Raw genomic sequence first — 19,610 nt, forward strand, 5'->3', positions numbered from 1 at the left:
CTATGTCGGATGGAAGAAAAGAGGGCCCATGACAGGGCCCCCAGCATGCTCCCTTCTCACCCCACTCTTGTCGGCGGTGTTGTTAAGGTTGAGGTATCCATTGCGGGTACGGAGGCTGGAGCCCACATGCTGCTTTCCTTCCCCATCCCTCAATTAGGGCTCTGGGTGAAGTGGGATCCCATCGGTCTCCAGGCACAGGAGACCGTGCTCCATCCACAGCTCCTGAGGACCCTGCTGGATAGGAGCCGAGTATCGTTCAGGGACATGGCCCTGCTACTTGGAGGTACTCTGTGTCCCCGTGGGGACCGCGCACAGCAACACTCCAGCATTGCTGGGTGTGCTAGTGCACCGGGGACAGCAGCGCTGGCTGCATTTGTGCCACTATACACTTCAGCGTCGCTGAGTGTGTTTGTGTCTTTCTTCCCGCCCCCAGCCCTGCCAGTCAGGGGAAGGGCGGGACGCTGTACAGGTCGGCAGCACTGAGGGCTGGAGCATGCTTTGCATACTCCACCCCCCTCACTCTGCACAGTGGGGCACCAGTTCCCGCACTTTTCTGGGTCACGCCCACGGCTCCCTCCTCTCCTCAGGACGCCGGCAGCCATTCCTCTCAGCTCTGCTAACGCTGGAGAGGAGAGACAAGCTCAAAGAGACCCAGGCAGGAATTCTGGTGCCCACACAAACGCTTTGCGCAGGCGGTAAGCAGCACCTGTGGTGCTGGCCCCACTAGTGCAGAAGTGTATTTATAGTTTATATGATTATAGTCTATACTTTACACTGTAGGGTGCACTGTTGATTTGTGGCTATATACCCTCCTGTATTGCTCAGAGGAGACAACAGCATGTCGTCCACAAATAGCAAGGGTGCCAAGGCACTGACTTACTATGCTGCCTGTGCAGCATGTACGGCTATACTGCCGGCAGGTTCCACTGACCCTCATTGTGTGCAATGCCCGGCCCCTGTGGCACTTTCTCAGCCGGAGCCTCTGCTAGGGGTGGCCCAGGGAGAACCACCTGTTAACACTGTCCAGGTGACAGGGACGGAGTTTGCAGTTTTTACTGAAAGACTTTCTGAGACTATGGCTAAGATATTAGAAGCCTTGCAGTCCAGGCCGGCATCTCAAGCCATGGGCACTGTGCAATCATTGCACCCTGGTCCCCCTCAGTTGGAACAGCAATGTCTTCCTGGGGTGTCTCATGGATCCCAGGGTGAGGTCTCTGACACGGACCGCAGCCCCAGACCGACTAAGCGAGCTCGCTATGAAATTCCCTCGACATCATCACAATGTTCAGGGTCTCAGCGAGAGGACTCTCTGTATGATGAAGCGGAGGTAGCTGATCAGGATTCTGATCCTGAAGCCGCTCTCAACCTTGATACTCCTGATGGGGACGCCATAGTGAATGATCTTATTGCGTCCATCAATGAAATGTTGAATATTTCTCCCTCAGCTCCTCCTGTGGAGGAGTCAGCTTCTCAGCAGGAGAAATTCCGTTTCAGGTTTCCCAAGCGTACAAAGAGTATGTTTCTGGACCACTCTGACTTCAGAGAGGCAGTCCAGAAACACCGAGCTTATCCAGATAAGCGTTTTTCCAAGCGCCTTAAGGATACACGTTACCCTTTTCCCCCTGACGTGGTCAAGGGCTGGACTCAGTGTCCCAAGGTGGATCCTCCAATCTCCAGACTGGCGGCTAGATCCATAGTTGCAGTGGAAGATGGAGCTTCACTCAAGGATGCCACTGACAGACAGATGGAGCTCTGGTTGAAATCCATCTATGAAGCTATCGGCGCGTCTTTTGCTCCAGCATTCGCAGCCGTATGGGCACTCCAAGCTATCTCAGCTGGTCAGGCGCAAATTGACGCACTCACACGTACGTCTGCGCCGCAGGTGGCGTCCATAACCTCTCAAACGTCGGCATTTGCGTCCTACGCTATTAATGCTGTCCTGGACTCTGCGACCCGTACGGCGGTTGCAGCCGTCAATTCGGTGGCAATACGCAGGGCCTTGTGGCTGCGGGAATGGAAGGCAGATTCGGCTTCCAAAAAGTGCTTAACTGGATTGCCATTTTCTGGCGACCGTTTGTTTGGTGAGAGATTGGATGAAATCATCAAACAATCCAAGGGAAAGGAAACATCCTTACCCCAGGCCAAACCAAAAACACCCCAACAGAGGAGGGGACAGTCGAGGTTTCGGTCCTTTCGGGGTACGGGCAGGTCCCAATTCTCCTCGTCCAAAAGGCCTCAGAAGGATCAGAGGAACTCCGACGCATGGCGGTCTAAATCACGCCCTAAAAAGACCGCCGGAGGTGCCGCTACCAAGGCGGCTTCCTCATGACTTACGGCCTCCTCACACCGCATCCTCGGTCGGTGGCAGGCTCTCCCGCTTTTGCGACACCTGGCTGCCACAAGTAAAAGACCGTTGGGTGAGAGACATTTTGTCTCACGGTTACAGGATAGAGTTCAGCTCTCGTCATCCGACTCGATTCTTCAGAACATCTCCGCCTCCCGAGCGAGCCGAGGCTCTTCTGCAGGCGGTGGGCATTCTGAAGGCAGAAGGAGTGGTGGTCCCGGTTACTCTTCAGCAACAGGGTCACGGTTTCTACTCCAACCTGTTTGTGGTTCCAAAGAAGGACGGGTCCTTCCGTCCTGTTTTGGACCTAAAACTGCTCAACAAACACGTAAGGACCAGGCGGTTCCGGATGGAATCCCTCCGCTCCGTCATCGCCTCAATGTCCCAAGGAGATTTCCTAGCATCGATCGATATCAAGGATGCTTATCTCCACGTACCAATTGCTCCAGAGCATCAGCGCTTCTTGCGCTTCGCCATAGGAGACGAACACCTTCAGTTCGCGGCACTGCCGTTCGGCCTGGCGACAGCCCCAAGGGTTTTCACCAAGGTCATGGCTACAGTAGTTGCGGTCCTCCACTCTCAGGGTCACTCAGTGATACCTTACTTAGACGATCTGCTGGTCAAGGCACCCTCTCAAGAGGCATGCCAACACAGCCTCAACGTTACTCTGGAGATTCTCCAGCGTTTCGGGTGGATCATCAATTTTCCAAAGTCAAATCTGACACCGGTCCAATCACTGACATATCTTGGCATGGAGTTTCATACTCTTCCAGCGATAGTGAAGCTTCCACTGGACAAACAGCGTTCACTACAGACAGGGGTACAATCTCTCCTTCAAGGTCGGTCACACCCCTTGAGGCGCCTCATGCACTTCCTGGGGAAGATGGTGGCAGCAATGGAAGCAGTCCCTTTCGCGCAGTTTCACCTGCGTCCTCTTCAATGGGACATCCTACGCAAGTGGGACAGGAGGCCGACGTCCCTAGACAGGAACGTCTCCCTCTCTCAAGCAACCAAAGCTTCCCTTCGGTGGTGGCTTCTTCCCACCTCATTATCGAAAGGAAAATTCTTCCTACCCCCATCCTGGGCGGTGGTCACGACGGACGCGAGCCTGTCAGGGTGGGGAACAGTTTTTCTCCACCACAGGGCTCAGGGTACGTGGACTCAGCAAGAGTCCTCACTTCAGATCAATGTTCTGGAGATCAGGGCAGTGTATCTTGCCCTAAAAGCGTTCCAGCAGTGGCTGGAAGGCAAGCAGATCCGAATTCAGTCGGACAACTCCACAGCGGTGGCTTACATCAACCACCAAGGTGGGACACGCAGTCGGCAAGCCTTCCAGGAAGTCCGGCGGATTCTGCTGTGGGTGGAAGCCACAGCATCCACCATATCCGCAGTTCACATCCCGGGCGTAGAAAACTGGGAAGCAGACTTTCTCAGTCGCCAGGGCATGGACGCAGGGGAATGGTCCCTTCACCCGGACGTGTTTCAGGAGATCTATTGCCGCTGGGGGATGCCGGACGTCGACCTAATGGCGTCACGGCACAACAACAAGGTCCCAACATTCATGGCTCGATCTCAAGATCACAGAGCTCTGGCGGCAGACGCCTTAGTTCAGGATTGGTCGCAGTTTCAGCTTCCTTATGTGTTTCCTCCTCTGGCTCTGTTGCCCAGAGTGTTACGCAAGATAAGGGCCGACTGCCGCCGCGCCATCCTCGTCGCTCCAGACTGGCCGAGGAGGTCGTGGTACCCGGATCTGTGGCATCTCACGGTCGGCCAACCGTGGGCACTGCCAGACCGACCAGATTTGCTATCTCAAGGGCCGTTTTTCCATCTGAATTCTGCGGCCCTCAACCTGACTGTGTGGCCATTGAGTCCTGGATCCTAGCGTCTTCAGGATTATCTCAAGAGGTGATTGCCACTATGAGACAGGCTAGGAAACCAACGTCCGCCAAGATTTCCTCCCTAAGGTGGTATCCCCTTTTCATCTCAATCAGGACATCTCCTTACCCTCGTTTTGTCCTCATCCAGTTCACCAATGTGAAAAGGATTTGCACTTGTTAGATCTGGTGAGAGCACTCAGACTCTACATTTCTCGTACGGCGCCCCTGCGCCGCTCCGATGCACTCTTTGTCCTTGTCGCTGGCCAGCGTAAAGGGACACAAGCTTCCAAATCAACCCTGGCTCGGTGGATCAAGGAACCAATTCTCGAAGCTTACCGTTCCTCGGGGCTTCCGGTTCCCTCAGGACTGAAGGCCCATTCTACCAGGGCCGTGGGAGCGTCCTGGGCCTTGCGACACCAGGCTACGGCTCAGCAGGTGTGTCAGGCAGCTACCTGGTCGAGCCTGCACACTTTCACGAAACACTATCAGGTGCATACCTATGCTTCGGCAGATGCCAGCCTAGGTAGGCGAGTCCTTCAGGCGGCAGTTGCCCACCTGTAGGACGGAGCCGTTACGGCTCTATTATGAGGTATTATTTACCCACCCAGGGACTGCTTTTGGACGTCCCAATTGTCTGGGTCTCCCAATTAGGAGCGACAAAGAAGGGAATTTTGTTTACTTACCGTAAATTCCTTTTCTTCTAGCTCCAATTGGGAGACCCAGCACCCGCCCCTGTTTTTGTATACACATGTTGTTCATGTTAAATGGTTTCAGTTCTCCGATATTCCTTCGGATTGAATTTACTTTAAACCAGTTTATAATTTTTTCCTCCTTCTGGCTTTTGCACCAAAACTGATGAGCCCGTAGCAGTACGGGGGGTGTATAGGCTGAAGGGGAGGGGCTTTACACTTTTAGTGTAATACTTTGTGTGGCCTCCGGAGGCATAGCTATACACCCAATTGTCTGGGTCTCCCAATTGGAGCTAGAAGAAAAGGAATTTACGGTAAGTAAACAAAATTCCCTTCTTTTTCCCACAGTACATTAGCTAGGAGACAGACCACCATTGCAATCTAGCTTGTAAGCTGCGCTGAAGCTGGCCGAGATTAGGAAGTAACTGTGCACTCCAGATTTCCTTACCAGCTTCACAGCAGTGCTTACAAGATCAATAGATAAGAGCTTGAAAGCACTGCACATGTTCTTCTGGATAACAGCAGTGGTCGGTCTCCAGGACAACAAGCTGTAAACAGCTGAAAATTTTTAATAAGCAGTAAATGGCTTGTATTTACATGCACTGACAATACCAATTTATGAAGATGGGAATAACCTTTTGGGGTATGTGCACACGATCAGTGTTAGCAGCGTATTTTAGCTGCATCCAAAACGCTGCGTTGTACAGTACAATCACAGTGGATGAGATTCATAGAAATCCATTGCCCACTGTGCTTCTTTTAGATGCTTCATGAACTGATATGTGGCGCAGCTTCCTAAGCCGCAGCATGTCAATTTATTCTTACGGAGACGTGAGTGTTCTCAGCAGGAGAACACAGGGAAAATGTGCTGCGCCTAGAATCCTGATTGTGGGCACTGACGCTGTGTTCTCCCGCAGAGAGCACTAGCATCTCCTCCACACAAGGAATGGTGCTGCATCTAGCACTAGCATCTCCTCCGCACAAGGAATGATGCGTCTAGCACTAGCATCTCCTCCGCACAAGGAATGGTGCTGCATCTAGCACTAGCATCTCCTCTGCACAAGGAATGATGCGTCTAGCACTAGCATCTCCTCCGCACAAGGAATGATGCTGCATCTAGCACTAGCATCTCCTCCGCACAAGGAATGATGCTTCATCTAGCACTAGCATCTCCTCCGCACAAGGAATGATGCATCTAGCACTAGCATCTCCTCCGCACAAGGAATGATGCTGCATCTAGCACTAGCATCTCCTCCGCACAAGGAACGATGCTTCATCTAGCACTAGCATCTCCTCCGCACAAGGAACGATGCTGCGTCTAGCACTAGCATCTCCTCCGCACAAGGAATGATGCTGCATCTAGCACTAGCATCTCCTCCACACAAGGAACGATGCGTCTAGCACTAGCATCTCCTCCGCACAAGGAATGATGCTGCATCTAGCACTAGCATCTCCTCCGCACAAGGAACGATGCTGCATCTAGCACTAGCATCTCCACACAAGGAACGATGCTGCGTCTAGCACTAGCATCTCCTCCGCACAAGGAACGATGCTGCATCTAGCACTAGTGTTAAGGTGAACTCTTAACCAGAGATCACTAGTTGCCTACTGCCTGGTCTAATTGGTGTGGGTCGAGTGCATGCTTGAAAAATGAGATGAGACACAGTCGGATATTCATCTTTCCTCGACAGAAGTCAGCCCATGCTCTGCTTTATTACAACTGAGCTTGCTCTGATATAACCTTGCAAAGGGGCATGTCCGGATGTGTTCATTGGTCAGTGGGTCGAACAATGTGTTAGTCCATGAGCTGATTGGTAGGCGTCATTGGAGGCGGGTCTATGACATCATTGGATGGATCCATGGTGATGGTGATGACGTCCCTCCCATCTGGTGGATCCATGCTGGATGGTCTGGTCTGTATTGTCATCTGATCTTTGGTCTGTCTTCCCTTATATGATATCTTCTTTCATCTGGACATTCCTTGCATTCCAAGCAAGGTGTGGAGAAACAGGCAATGACAGCCACCTTTATATCTGTGTCATGTATATGATCTGAAACCTGAATTATGTAAGGCAAATCAACATATTTCCCACAATGCTCTATGTCCAGAGGTTAATTAAGTATTTCATCTTATGGCTCTCCTCAACACTAGCATCTCCTCCGCACAAGGAACGATGCTGCGTCTAGCACTAGCATCTCCTCCGCACAAGGAACGATGCTGCGTCTAGCACTAGCATCTCCTTCGCACAAGGAACGATGCTGCGTCTAGCACTAGCATCTCCTCCGCACAAGGAATGATGCTGCGTCTAGCACTAGCATCTCCTCCGCACAAGGAATGATGCTGCATCTAGCACTAGCATCTCCTCCGCACAAGGAATGATGCATCTAGCACTAGCATCTCCTCCGCACAAGGAACGATGCTGCATCTAGCACTAGCATCTCCTCCGCACAAGGAACGATGCTGCGTCTAGCACTAGCATCTCCTCCACACAAGGAACGATGCTGCGTCTAGCACTAGCATCTCCTCCACACAAGGAACGATGCTGCGTCTAGCACTAGCATCTCCTCCGCACAAGGAACGATGCTGCGTCTAGCACTAGCATCTCCTCCACACAAGGAACGATGCTGCATCTAGCACTAGCATCTCCTCCACACAAGGAACGATGCTGCATCTAGCACTAGCATCTCCTCCACACAAGGAACGATGCTGCGTCTAGCACTAGCATCTCCTCCGCACAAGGAATGATGCTGCATCTAGCACTAGCATCTCCACACAAGGAACGATGCTGCATCTAGCACTAGCATCTCCTCCGCACAAGGAACGATGCTGCGTCTAGCACTAGCATCTCCTCCACACAAGGAACGATGCTGCGTCTAGCACTAGCATCTCCTCCGCACAAGGAATGATGCTGCGTCTAGCACTAGCATCTCCTCCGCACAAGGAATGATGCTGCATCTAGCACTAGCATCTCCTCCGCACAAGGAATGATGCTGCATCTAGCACTAGCATCTCCTCCACACAAGGAATGATGCTGCGTCTAGCACTAGCATCTCCTCCACACAAGGAACGATGCTGCATCTAGCACTAGCATCTCCTCCACACAAGGAATGATGCTGCATCTAGCACTAGCATCTCCTCCACACAAGGAACGATGCTGCGTCTAGCACTAGCATCTCCTCCGCACAAGGAATGATGCTGCATCTAGCACTAGCATCTCCTCCACACAAGGAATGATGCTGCATCTAGCACTAGCATCTCCACACAAGGAACGATGCTGCGTCTAGCACTAGCATCTCCTCCGCACAAGGAACGATGCTGCATCTAGCACTAGCATCTCCACACAAGGAATGATGCTGCATCTAGCACTAGCATCTCCACACAAGGAATGATGCTGCGTCTAGCACTAGCATCTCCTCCGCACAAGGAATGATGCTGCATCTAGCACTAGCATCTCCACACAAGGAACGATGCTGCGTCTAGCACTAGCATCTCCTCCGCACAAGGAACGATGCTGCATCTAGCACTAGCATCTCCTCCACACAAGGAACGATGCTGCGTCTAGCACTAGCATCTCCTCCGCACAAGGAACGATGCTGCGTCTAGCACTAGCATCTCCTCCACACAAGGAATGATGCTGCATCTAGCACTAGCATCTCCTCCACACAAGGAATGATGCTGCATCTAGCACTAGCATCTCCTCCACACAAGGAACGATGCTGCGTCTAGCACTAGCATCTCCTCCGCACAAGGAACGATGCTGCATCTAGCACTAGCATCTCCTCCACACAAGGAACGATGCGTCTAGCACTAGCATCTCCTCCGCACAAGGAATGATGCGTCTAGCACTAGCATCTCCTCCGCACAAGGAATGATGCTGCATCTAGCACTAGCATCTCCTCCACACAAGGAATGATGCGTCTAGCACTAGCATCTCCTCCGCACAAGGAATGATGCGTCTAGCACTAGCATCTCCTCCGCACAAGGAATGGTGCGTCTAGCACTAGCATCTCCTCCGCACAAGGAATGGTGCTGCATCTAGCACTAGCATCTCCTCCGCACAAGGAATGGTGCGTCTAGCACTAGCATCTCCTCCGCACAAGGAATGGTGCTGCGTCTAGCACTAGCATCTCCTCCGCACAAGGAATGGTGCTGCGTCTCCTCCGCACAAGGAATGGTGCTGCATCTCCTCCGCACAAGGAATGGTGCTGCGGCTAAAATGATGCATCACCTCATCGTGGGCACATACCGTTAAAGATCAATTAAATTGGCTCCGTGCCTGCACCTCCCTCACAGTTCTCTATTTTGCACCATACCAGCTCTTCCAATATGTAAACCTCCTGTCCCTCACTGTATTTTCTTCTTCAGGCCATCTGTCGCCAGTGCACTTATTGTAAAGACAGTATCTTGCATTCCATGTAAATTCTAATTTTTCATGTTTATTTTTTGTGTGTGTCTAGGGAATGTGTTCAGTGCAGAGCCTTCCAAAAAGGAGAAAAACAGGCAGTGTGCAATAGTCAGTGCTTGCATTTCAACTATACCATGGTGGATAGCCGCGATAAGTTACCCCAGCCAGGGCAGGCAGATGCCCTCACTCACTGCAAAGAGAAGGACGCCGATGACTGCTGGTTCTACTTTACCTACTCAGTCAATGCAAACTCTGAGGTTCATGTACATGTGGTGAAGGATCCAGGTAATCAATTTGCACCAGGCTTTGCTAGCGCACCCAGTTATATCGCCCATGGCATCCTCATTCATTATATATCTATATCTTGTCCTTTCAGAATGTCCCAGTGGCCCTGACATAATCCCGATTGTTGCTGGTGTGGTCGCTGGCATTGTTCTCATCGGCCTGGCGCTGCTGCTTATATGGAAGCTTCTTATGATCATCCATGACAGGAGAGAGTTTGCTAAATTCGAAAAAGAAAAAATGAATGCCAAATGGGACGCTGTAAGTATCGCATGGCTATAGGTTGTGTTTTAGAGCAAGATTGCATCTTTTGTAAAGGTATTGGGCCTTCTGTAGCAAAAAGAGGTGGCCATAAATGATACCCCGTGCATTCACTATGGGAGCTCCGAATACAGCTGAAGCACGCTTAATAACTTGGGGGACACAGTGAGAAATTATCCAGTCTTTTCTTTTTCTGTGAGTCTTTTACTAGTCCTCCCTTTTTCATTTGTCTTCAGTCTTTTTGTTAACCTTTTTGATTTGTTTGCTGAGGTCTACTCTCCAATGTTCCCCGTACACCAGTTATTTAAAATAATCGGATATACAGGCATACATTACATTCATTCATGCAAAATTGTTTAAAAGAACTGAAGTCCTCAGTGGTTGATACCTTTTTAATGGCTAACTGAAAAGATGGTAATATGTCAGGAAAAGGGGGGAGGAAGAGGAAGTTACACCCCCCCCCCCCCTTTAAACCCGACAGAGCGCGTGACTCGCTCTCTATCGCCCCTCTTATAGTCAGGCCAATTATGGAATTGCCCGACAATAAGCAAGGAGGCCGCTATTCTACGATGCCGATGTTTGAAGGGTTCCCGGTGAGAGTAAGGTATATATTCGCCCGACTCCCGCGGGCGGAATATATATCTAATCCTCCCAGATCTCACTGGTTGCCCCACAATGATCCTTGGCATAAACTCGCTGCCACCAATCGATTACGATAACTATTACGCCGACCCCACAGACTTGGAATTCAGGATAGAGATAACGGAACAGCCCAAGATTAAATTATATATGTTTAATCGCCGTAAGGGCACACTAGATACACTCTGTAAATTCCATATTGTATGTATGTATGTATGTATGTATGTACGTACGTGTGTGTGTGTCAGAGTACATTACAGGTAAGACGTGGTCACAGTCAGATCAAGCAGTTACCTTATGCGTCTGGCCACAGGGGGGCGCTGCTCGACCAGGGTTTCATGGACTTCATCACATGTGTATAGAACACATGACCCCCGAGTAAAGTTAGCCATTAAAAGGTATCAACCACTAAGGACTCTCAGTTCTTTTAAACAATTTTTTTATCTCTACTGGCTAACACGGTACAAAGATATATTTTACTTATTCATTCCTGCATGCATTTTTATGCATATCTGGTTTAACAATGAAAATCTGTGATCTATATTCTAATACATTGCAGTAACACATCCACATTGCTAGATTCCTTATGGCTGTACCGTCCTGCCTTTCATGGCAAAATAGTTAATAGAAAAATTTGGGAGCATTGTTTATTGTAATATATTATGCAAAAAGCATTCAGCTATTAGCAGGTCACTTTCCTAGGATCTATTAAATCTGGTGACTGAAGTATCCCCCCATTCAATCTGCATGGCCTGTTTTTAAATTGCCTTCAATGGGTTAAAAAGGCACTTTGCTTTGAATGAAGAACTCCTCGGAGCATTCGTCATTTCCTTCCCCCGCACAGCAGTAATAAGGAAACTGATATTCATGGTCAATTGTACAGTTCATAGCAAGGTTTGGCCAGTCATTATTTTCACGAAAAAAGTGCCCAGATTAGTTTATCCTGGTACTGAGAAGTGTCTTCTAATAAAGTTATTGTACAGTGTTTGTAAAAATTAACAACTTTGCAATATACTTGCTATTAAAAAATAGTATCTCTATTCTGAAGTTCAGTGGGATTTTTAATTCTATTGTTTAGTGCTCATTCCCTAGGTCACCGACCACCTTTTGTAGTCCAAGAGAATGGCCGTGTTTCCAGTCCAAGTAGAGCACTTGCAATCTGTTTGCTAGTTGGCCGTTTTTTGGGGCAAAGAGCACAGAACTTGCAAAGGGCTCTCTAAAGCTGGTCAGATTGCCGATTCTTGCCATCTTCAGTCCTCTGGCAGATGTAAGGCTACTTTCACACATCCGGTTTGAGCCGTGCGGCTCAATCCGGCTGTGAAACCTATGCAACGGATGCGGCGAAAACACCGCATCCTTTGCATAAGTTTTTACATGCGGCCCGTCCGTTTTTTTCCGGTTGCGGCACGCTACAGAGCATGCGCAGTGGAAGAAACCGCATGCGGCGGCCGGATGCGTTTTTTCCGCATCGCGCCGCATCCGGCGTCCATAGGCATGCATTGAAAAATGCGCCGCAGCGGCAGGAGGCGGCGCGTTGCGTTTTTTTTTTGACGGAGCAAAAAACCTTGCAGACAACGTTCCATCCGGCCGCGGCATCGGCTAAATCTGCCACATGCGGCAAAAACCGGACCGAACGCAAGCCCATGCGGCACAATACGGCACTAATGTAAGTCTATGCAAAAAAAACGCAACCGACGGAAAAAAAAAACGTTTGCGGTTTTTCTGCAGACCGCCGTATTGTGCCGCAGAGCAAAAACCGGATGTGTGAAAGTAGCCTAAAGCAGCTCTGCAGTATTGGACAGCATGCAGTTTGGGCCAGTGATGCATCCACACCACTAGTCCAAATGGGCCATGACTCTGGAATCCATCAACCATGGGAAGTGGGAAACTGAAAAGGCAGAAGAGCAGTGAATAGGAAGTGAAGACAATGAGAATAAAACCCATTGGCACTATTGTTCATGTGCACCCCCATCACAAAGCACCACACAGATCAGCCAAGGGTAGTCTGACTTTGTTACCCTGTGCATTAGTAAGTCTTGTAGCTTTTCATTTTAAAGGGAACCTGTCACCAAAATTGTCCCCTATAAGCTGCGGACACCACCAGTTAGACCTTATATACAGCATTCCAGAATACTGTATATAAGAGCACAGGCTGCTATGTAGAATGTAAAAATCACTTTTCTAATACTCTCCTAGGGAGCGGTTCGGTCCGATGAGTGTGGCTCTCCGGTCCGGCGCCTCCTCTCTGCAGCAGTCTCCATCCTCCATCCTCCATCTGAGGCCAGTGTGCATGACGTGTCCTACGTTATCCACACTGGTCGGCATTGCCCTCCTGCGCAGGTGCACTGTGATCTGCTCTACTCAGGTCAGATGAAAGTATTGTAGTGCGCATTTGCAGGCGGTCTTTGATCTTTCCTCGTGACGGCGCATTACAGTACTTTGGTCTAAATAAGAGTAAGTGGTAATCCAGCACCCGTAGTGCAGTCTTCTGTGAAAATTAAGACATCCTTTATTCACAAAACATGTTAAAAACATACATGTTTAAAAGAACTCCCTCAACAGGGCAGACCAAAGTGCACCTCCTCAGGACCACAATGCCGACCTGTGTGGATGACGTAAGACACGTCATCCACACTGGGCTGGGTAGGAGGAGGACTGAGATCGCAGCAGAGAGGAGGCACCTGATTGGAGAGTAGCAACATCTATCGGACCAGACTAAGTGAGTATAATAAAATTGTTTTTTACGTTATACACAGTGGCCTGGACTCTTAGGCCTTGTGCGCAATAGACGGAATTTCCCGCGGATTTGCTGCATGTTTCGTTGCAGAAAATGTTCATAACATCTCTGCAGTGATTCACCAGCAAATCCTATGGGGAAAAAAATGCTTTGCGCACTAGGCGGATTTTGACAGCTGCATGTTTTGCTGCAGCATTCCCGCAGCAAAAACAATTGCATGTCACTTCTTTTCCGCAGGTAGCTGCGGGACTGGCTACCGGAGGAATCTCCAGTAATACCAGGCCTGGCCGCGGTTACTTGCACTGAACTCCGGAGCTCCCACCTGAGCTCCATAGTGCAGCCTAGACTAAACTGCGAGCGCCGAGTGATTGATTCCCCGGCGATTGCCGTTTAGTTCAGGCCGGGCTGATCTCCAGAGCTCAGGTGACAGCTGTAGAGAGGTCGGGCTGCACTCCGGAGCTGTCACCTTAGCTCCGGAGATCAGCCCGGCCTGAACTAAACGGCAATCGCCGGAGAATCAATCACTCGGCGCTCGCAGTTTAGTCTAGGCTGCACTATGGAGCTCAGGTGGGAGCTCCGGAGTTCAGTGCAGGTAACCGCGGCCAGGCCTGGCATTACTGGAGATTCCTCCAGTAGCCAGTCCGAAGCTGGCTGCGGCATTTCCGCACAAAATCCGCAGCAAAACACAACATACCGCATGCGGATTTCGGTGCGGTATTTTCCCGCAGGTGTGGAAATCTTACTGAACCTCCGGAATTTTCTTAAGAAAAGTCCTTTTTCTAGTGCGCACAGGGCCGTATACAGTATTCTGGAATACTGCATATAATGGCTCAGTGGTGGTCGCTACAGTTTATAGGGGCCAAATCTAGTGACGGGTTCCCTTTTGAGGCATATGACAAGCTAATGACTAGTTACTAATGACTGGTAGTGTTACCATGTAATGGGGTTTAGAGGGGTAGCTATAGGGGATGCAACCATTGCAGTCGCTCCGTGCCCCTTGTAGATGCAGAGGCTCCTTGTAGGTCAGATCCCACTTGTTACAGTTTGCAATGAGGCCCAGAAGATTCAGTCTACACCCTGGTCTCCCTCCTGCCATACTCGCACAGTACCGGATTATTCGCTCCTCCTCTGATTTTACTGTCCTTGTGTTGTCTGATTTATTCTGTCAATGTGATCCTCTTTCTTTGTGGATTGCTTTCTCCAGCAAGAGAATCCTATTTACAAGAGTCCTATAAATAATTTCAAGAATCCAAATTACGGACGTAAAGCCGCTCTCTAAATCTCAGTTTGTATCTTCTCTTTTTTTTCCTGTGCCTTTTTTCTTGCATGTTTCTTTCACACTGCTCTGTCTTCTATTAACACCGTGTGGACCAGCGTGTGCTTACTGGTGATGGGTTGCTGTATTTTTAGCAAACCTGTTTGCAAGTGGCTTGAGTTTTAATGGGTTCTTTGGCAATTTAATAGTTACAATATATTTCTGCATCCTATAACCTGACCAGGCACGAAGAGTCTTAGAGATTTTCTCAAACACTGTTCCACAAAGCACCTTGTTACCCATAAACCGGTGAGCATTTTTTGGCAGCCCGGTTTTGAGTAATATTTAAAGGGATTATTCCATGTGACGTTCCCTGTTTTAGCTTGCAGCTGCCCTACAATAATCTAATGGGGGGTGGTTCCATTTCTGGAGCTCTTCGTCATGCTGTCACTGCAGTTGATGCCGGTACAAATCCCACCCAAACATTGATAATGCAGTAGGGGCAGAAGGGCACAGCTAAGCCTCGGAGCACGAGCAGGCTGGTGTACGGACCATAGACTTTCTTTGGGTCTGTTCACCTCTGTGCTTACGCTCTAAGCCGGTCCATACATCCGTACTCGGACCGTGATAGATAAATGTCTAAATGAGGCCTAAGGATTAGCTGAACTTTTTTTGCCATTACATTTAAAGGGGTTGTCCACTATTTTTTTACATTGATGGCCTCTCCTTAGGATAGGTCATCAATGTCTGATCGGCCGGGGTCCGCCCCCCTGCACCCCCGCCGATCAGCTGCTCTTCCTCCTGGCGGCTGCAGCCGGAAATGTTCAGTTCCAGTGCTGCTCAGTCTTCTGATAGTGGCCGTGTACTGCACATCTGCCTCCTATTGATTACAATGGGAGGTGGATGTGCAGTACCCGACCGCGGCCACTTAAGGTACTGTCACACATAACGAGATCGCAGCTGAGTCACCGTTTGGTGACACAGTAGCGATCCCGTTAGCGATCTCGTTATGTGTGACACTTACCAGCGATCAGGCCCCTGCTGTGAGATCGCTAATCGTTGCAGAATGGTCCAGGCCATTTTCTTCAAAGGCGATGTCCTGCTGGGCAGGACACATCGTTGTGTTTGACACTGTGTGACAGGGTCACAGTGACTGCTGAGATCGTTATACAGGTCGCTACTGCGACCTGTATTGTTCCTGCATCGCTGGTAAGGTCTGACTGTGTGACATCTCACCTGCGACCTCCCAGCGACTTACCTGCGATCCCTATCAGGTCGCATCGTTTTCGGGATCGCTGGTAAGTCGTTGTGTGTGACTGGGCCTTAACAGAGCATTTCTGTCTGTTGCCGCTGGGACAGAATACGGTTGATCGGAGGGGGTACGATGTGTCTGACCCCAACAGATCAGACATTGATGGCTTTTCCTTAGGATAGGCCATCAATGTAAAAGTAGTGGACAACACCTTTTAAAAGTGATCGGTGGGGTTTTGGAGCCACAACAAACACACATCTTAATGAACGTTGGCTATAGCATAGAAAAGGTTTTAAAAAGAAAAAAAACCTGACTTACCCTTTTAGATACCTTGATTCCTTCACTTATTGACAAACTGTACCGTTTTGGTAGTTTTCTGCCCTCCAGTGTAGCATTCCTATATCCTTGACCAGATGTCACTAGCCCAGTGTCCAGCTCTAGTTTTCGTTTCCTCCTGACTTCTGGAGCTGCCATCCCAATATCTAAACATGTTTTCATGAAACTCAAATCCTGGTTCCATCTGTTTTTCATATTGATGTCCCTTTGGAGACCCCTGTCCTTTATGGGAGGCTTCCCAGGATTACTCATGTGTTTCCTCTGTATTGCATGACTTCACCCCCTGAACTTTTGCTTCTGCCCAGTTGGGACAGTGGTTACTTTTTCCATAATAGTGTAACTAATTCCTCCCCTATTTAGTGTGCGCAGTGCCTAGAAAGAGTGGACATATTACACGAATCTACATAAATTCTTCCATGTTCTCACCGTGGCTTTGTGCCTGTTAAAAAGGGGTATTCTGCTCCTCTGCATTGGGGAAGAACAATTAGGGGTATTGACCGCTCTTTTTTTTTTTTTTTTGCAATTATTTGGGGATCCAGTACCGGTACCTATTTTCAGCCCTGCTCTGGCAGCACGTGACTGCAATTGTTACCAGGCAAATCAAACAGCGGGTGCTGCTTGAAGTGGAGGTTTAGGGTGGTTGTGTTTTTTGTTTTGTGTGGGTTTTTTTTTTTCTTTTTTTTTTTTTAATCTTTTCAATACAAGCCTATGGGAATTCAGAACGAGGCTGCAGAGTCACATAAACTAAGGCCCCCTTCACACATCCGTGATTCCAGTACGTGTGATGTCAGTTTTCATACTTTCCGGAGACACTGACCTACTCGGACACATTAAAATCAATGGGTCTGCGCATACCTCAGTGTTTTCACTTTGGATGTATGTCCATATGGAGCACACGCGTGTCTGTGTGTTCCACATGGCGACATGTCCGGTTTTCTCCGGCAGCACTGATGTGATACATGTGCCAGAGAAAACACGTGTCTTTGAAATAAAATGATTTTCTATACTCTCCTGTCTACAGCGCTGCTGTGTTTGGTGCTGCTATCACTTGTTTCTGGGCCTGCTCATTATGGTCATGCATATTCACTGCGTCGGGGACCCGGAAGCAGCAGCGGACACAGCAGAGCCAGGGACAGGTGAGTAAAAAGTTCCTGCTCTCTGTGTGCTATCACAGCACACGGAGAACACACGTGTGCCAAAATCACAGCACACGGAGAGCCATATGCACCTTCAACACGGTCCGTGCAAAATGTTAGTGTTTTGCACGGATGAGTGAAAGAGGCCTTATACTGAGAAGTGGCTGCAATGCAAAACGTTAAAAGCTATAATGTGATGCCAGAGCGACCGAGTTGGGCTGAAGACCGGTGGAGACACTGAGTGTGACTACATGCATTACTCATACGTGATCCCTAACAAAGGCATAAATAGAAAAATGCTGGAGGGGTTCTTTTAAGGGTATGTGTGTACATCTGCGTTCTGCCGTGCCAAATCTTCCGCAGCGTTTGTGCGTTTCAGAACGCAGCCGAAAAGCTGCATTGTTGAATGCAGAATTCATGCTTCCAAAATGCACAAAAGAAGTGACATGTTGCTTTTTAGAACGCAGCGATTTGGATCAAAATTTCAGCAGCCGAAACGCTGCGTTCTCAAACGCAACGTGCAGTTGGATTATGCACAATCTTCATAGATTCTGCTGCCGGTGTCGCCTATCCCTCGCGGCGGCCGGTGTCGCCTATCCCTCGCGGCGGCCGGTGTCGCCTCTCCCTCGCGGCTTGTGTTGGGTCGTGGCCGCTGTGTGCGCCTCCTTGTGACGTGACTGCACCGTGTGCTGTTGTCCATGTGTGTATTCAGCAGGAATGCTTTGATATTTCACGCACAATTTCACTTTCTGCTGTGATTATTTTACATTTCTTGGCACTTTTTTTAAATTTGTTTTATCTCCTTTTTATTTTATAGGGTGAAAATCCTATCTACAAGAGTGCGGTGACAACAGTGGTGAATCCGAAATATGAGGGAAAATGAACAGTGATTTTTGCATATATTTTACTACACTGTGTATGCAAAGTAGCAATTTTTGTTTCCTATCCCGACCCGCTGGCATCAGATGGGCAGTACTGCAATGATTTACTGACGCGTAACGGTGTTTGATGTTCAGATTTTCACTTGTACAGTTAATGTAAAAAAAAAAAAAAAATATTGCAAAAATCTGATTTGCAAGAAAATGCAATCGGTGCCATTGGACTGTCGAAACCACATTGAATGCTCAACCTCTAAGCCACCGAAGGTCACGTCGTGCCTTTCTGACCTTTGTGTAAGCAGATATTTCTTTGGGGACGAAGGGTAAATCACTGAAGGCTTTTCCAATCAAAGTATTATGATTCTGCTTAACGGGGAACAGTAGGGCTGGAATTTACCGACAGGCGGGTATTAATGGTGTATACCTCAGACTTCAGCAGGGATGGAAGGTGCAGCGAGCGAGGGTAGGTTTATAGTGTATATTATGACTGAATGCAAGGGAAAGTGAGCAGAAGAGCAAGCGGATGTAACAATGGTCCTGGAGCATGCCCGGTAAATTCCAGCTCTGCACCAATTGCTGCCTAACTTTACCTAGCCAAAAAAAATCGCAGTGCATTATTTGTTTAATGGCCTTAAATCTTATCAGGAGCGTGTGCTTGTTTATGTACTTAAAGGGGTTGTCCACAAAGCCAAAAAAGGGCTACTTTTATGTCTGGGAATTAGCACCTTCCCCCTTGTTCCACTAGTTGTATCTGGTATTGCAGCTCACGTGTGTTCAAGTAGATAGAGCTGAGCTGCAATACCAGACACAGCCTATAGGTGGACAGACATGCAGTTTCTGTAACGGGCAGACCCTCCCCTCCCTCTAAATGATAGACAACCCTTTTAAACTTTTTTTTCTTCTAAATCTGGTGCTTCCTTACCTTTCTAATTCACTGGTTATTTCTTCTTCATCCATCATCAGGGTTTGACCCAAATCTGTAACGCTTGGTTACAGACACTGTGACCATCTCATTATATACTGCCTTTTGTTACATTATAGTTTGTTCTACATTTTGTGCCATACAGATTCATTGTATATTACCCCTCGGACCATTCGCTTTGCCTCTGTTTCATGTTTTGTCACATTTCTTGTTTTTAAGTGCCTTTTTATTTTAGCAGTTGTTCACTTTTTACAGTACTGTTAACTGAACTTTATTTATTAAATAAAATGACCTAAAACGGGGATTTTCATGTCTTTATTTCGTTTACACTGAGTGCGTCAAATATATGCACAATTGTAGATCATGCAGTCTGACACTTCTAACCCCTGGAAGTCTGTTGAGTTGGATACCGTGTGTGTGTGTGTGTGTGTGTGTGTGTGTGTGTGTATATATTTATATTTGGAGGAAAATTTGGAGGAAAAAAAGTGCGTCTTATGGTCCGAAAAATACGGTGTGTGTGTGTGTGTGTGTGTGTGTGTGCACATATATATATATATATATATATGTGTGTATATATATATGTATATATATATATA

At 48.6% G+C, this 19,610-nt stretch overlaps 1 protein-coding gene across 2 annotated transcripts in view; it reads left to right on the top strand.

Moving 5' to 3' along the window:
* Positions 1 to 19,319, top strand: part of ITGB1 (integrin subunit beta 1) — a 64,694-nt gene extending 45,375 nt beyond the window's left edge. The window contains exons 14-17 of one of the 2 annotated variants that reach the window (XM_075315484.1): positions 9,369 to 9,601; positions 9,693 to 9,859; positions 14,440 to 14,520; positions 18,032 to 19,319. In XM_075315484.1, the coding sequence (XP_075171599.1) occupies positions 9,369 to 9,601; positions 9,693 to 9,859; positions 14,440 to 14,514 (475 nt within the window). In that variant the 3' untranslated portion in view covers positions 14,515 to 14,520; positions 18,032 to 19,319. The remainder of the gene's footprint in view (positions 1 to 9,368; positions 9,602 to 9,692; positions 9,860 to 14,439; positions 14,521 to 18,031) is intronic. The other variant, XM_075315485.1, reaches the window with a different exon arrangement.
* Positions 19,320 to 19,610: the final 291 nt, after the last annotated feature.

The sequence above is a fragment of the Anomaloglossus baeobatrachus genome, chromosome 6 (genome assembly GCF_048569485.1).
Source record: "Anomaloglossus baeobatrachus isolate aAnoBae1 chromosome 6, aAnoBae1.hap1, whole genome shotgun sequence".
NCBI classification, from domain to species: Eukaryota; Metazoa; Chordata; class Amphibia; order Anura; family Aromobatidae; genus Anomaloglossus; species Anomaloglossus baeobatrachus.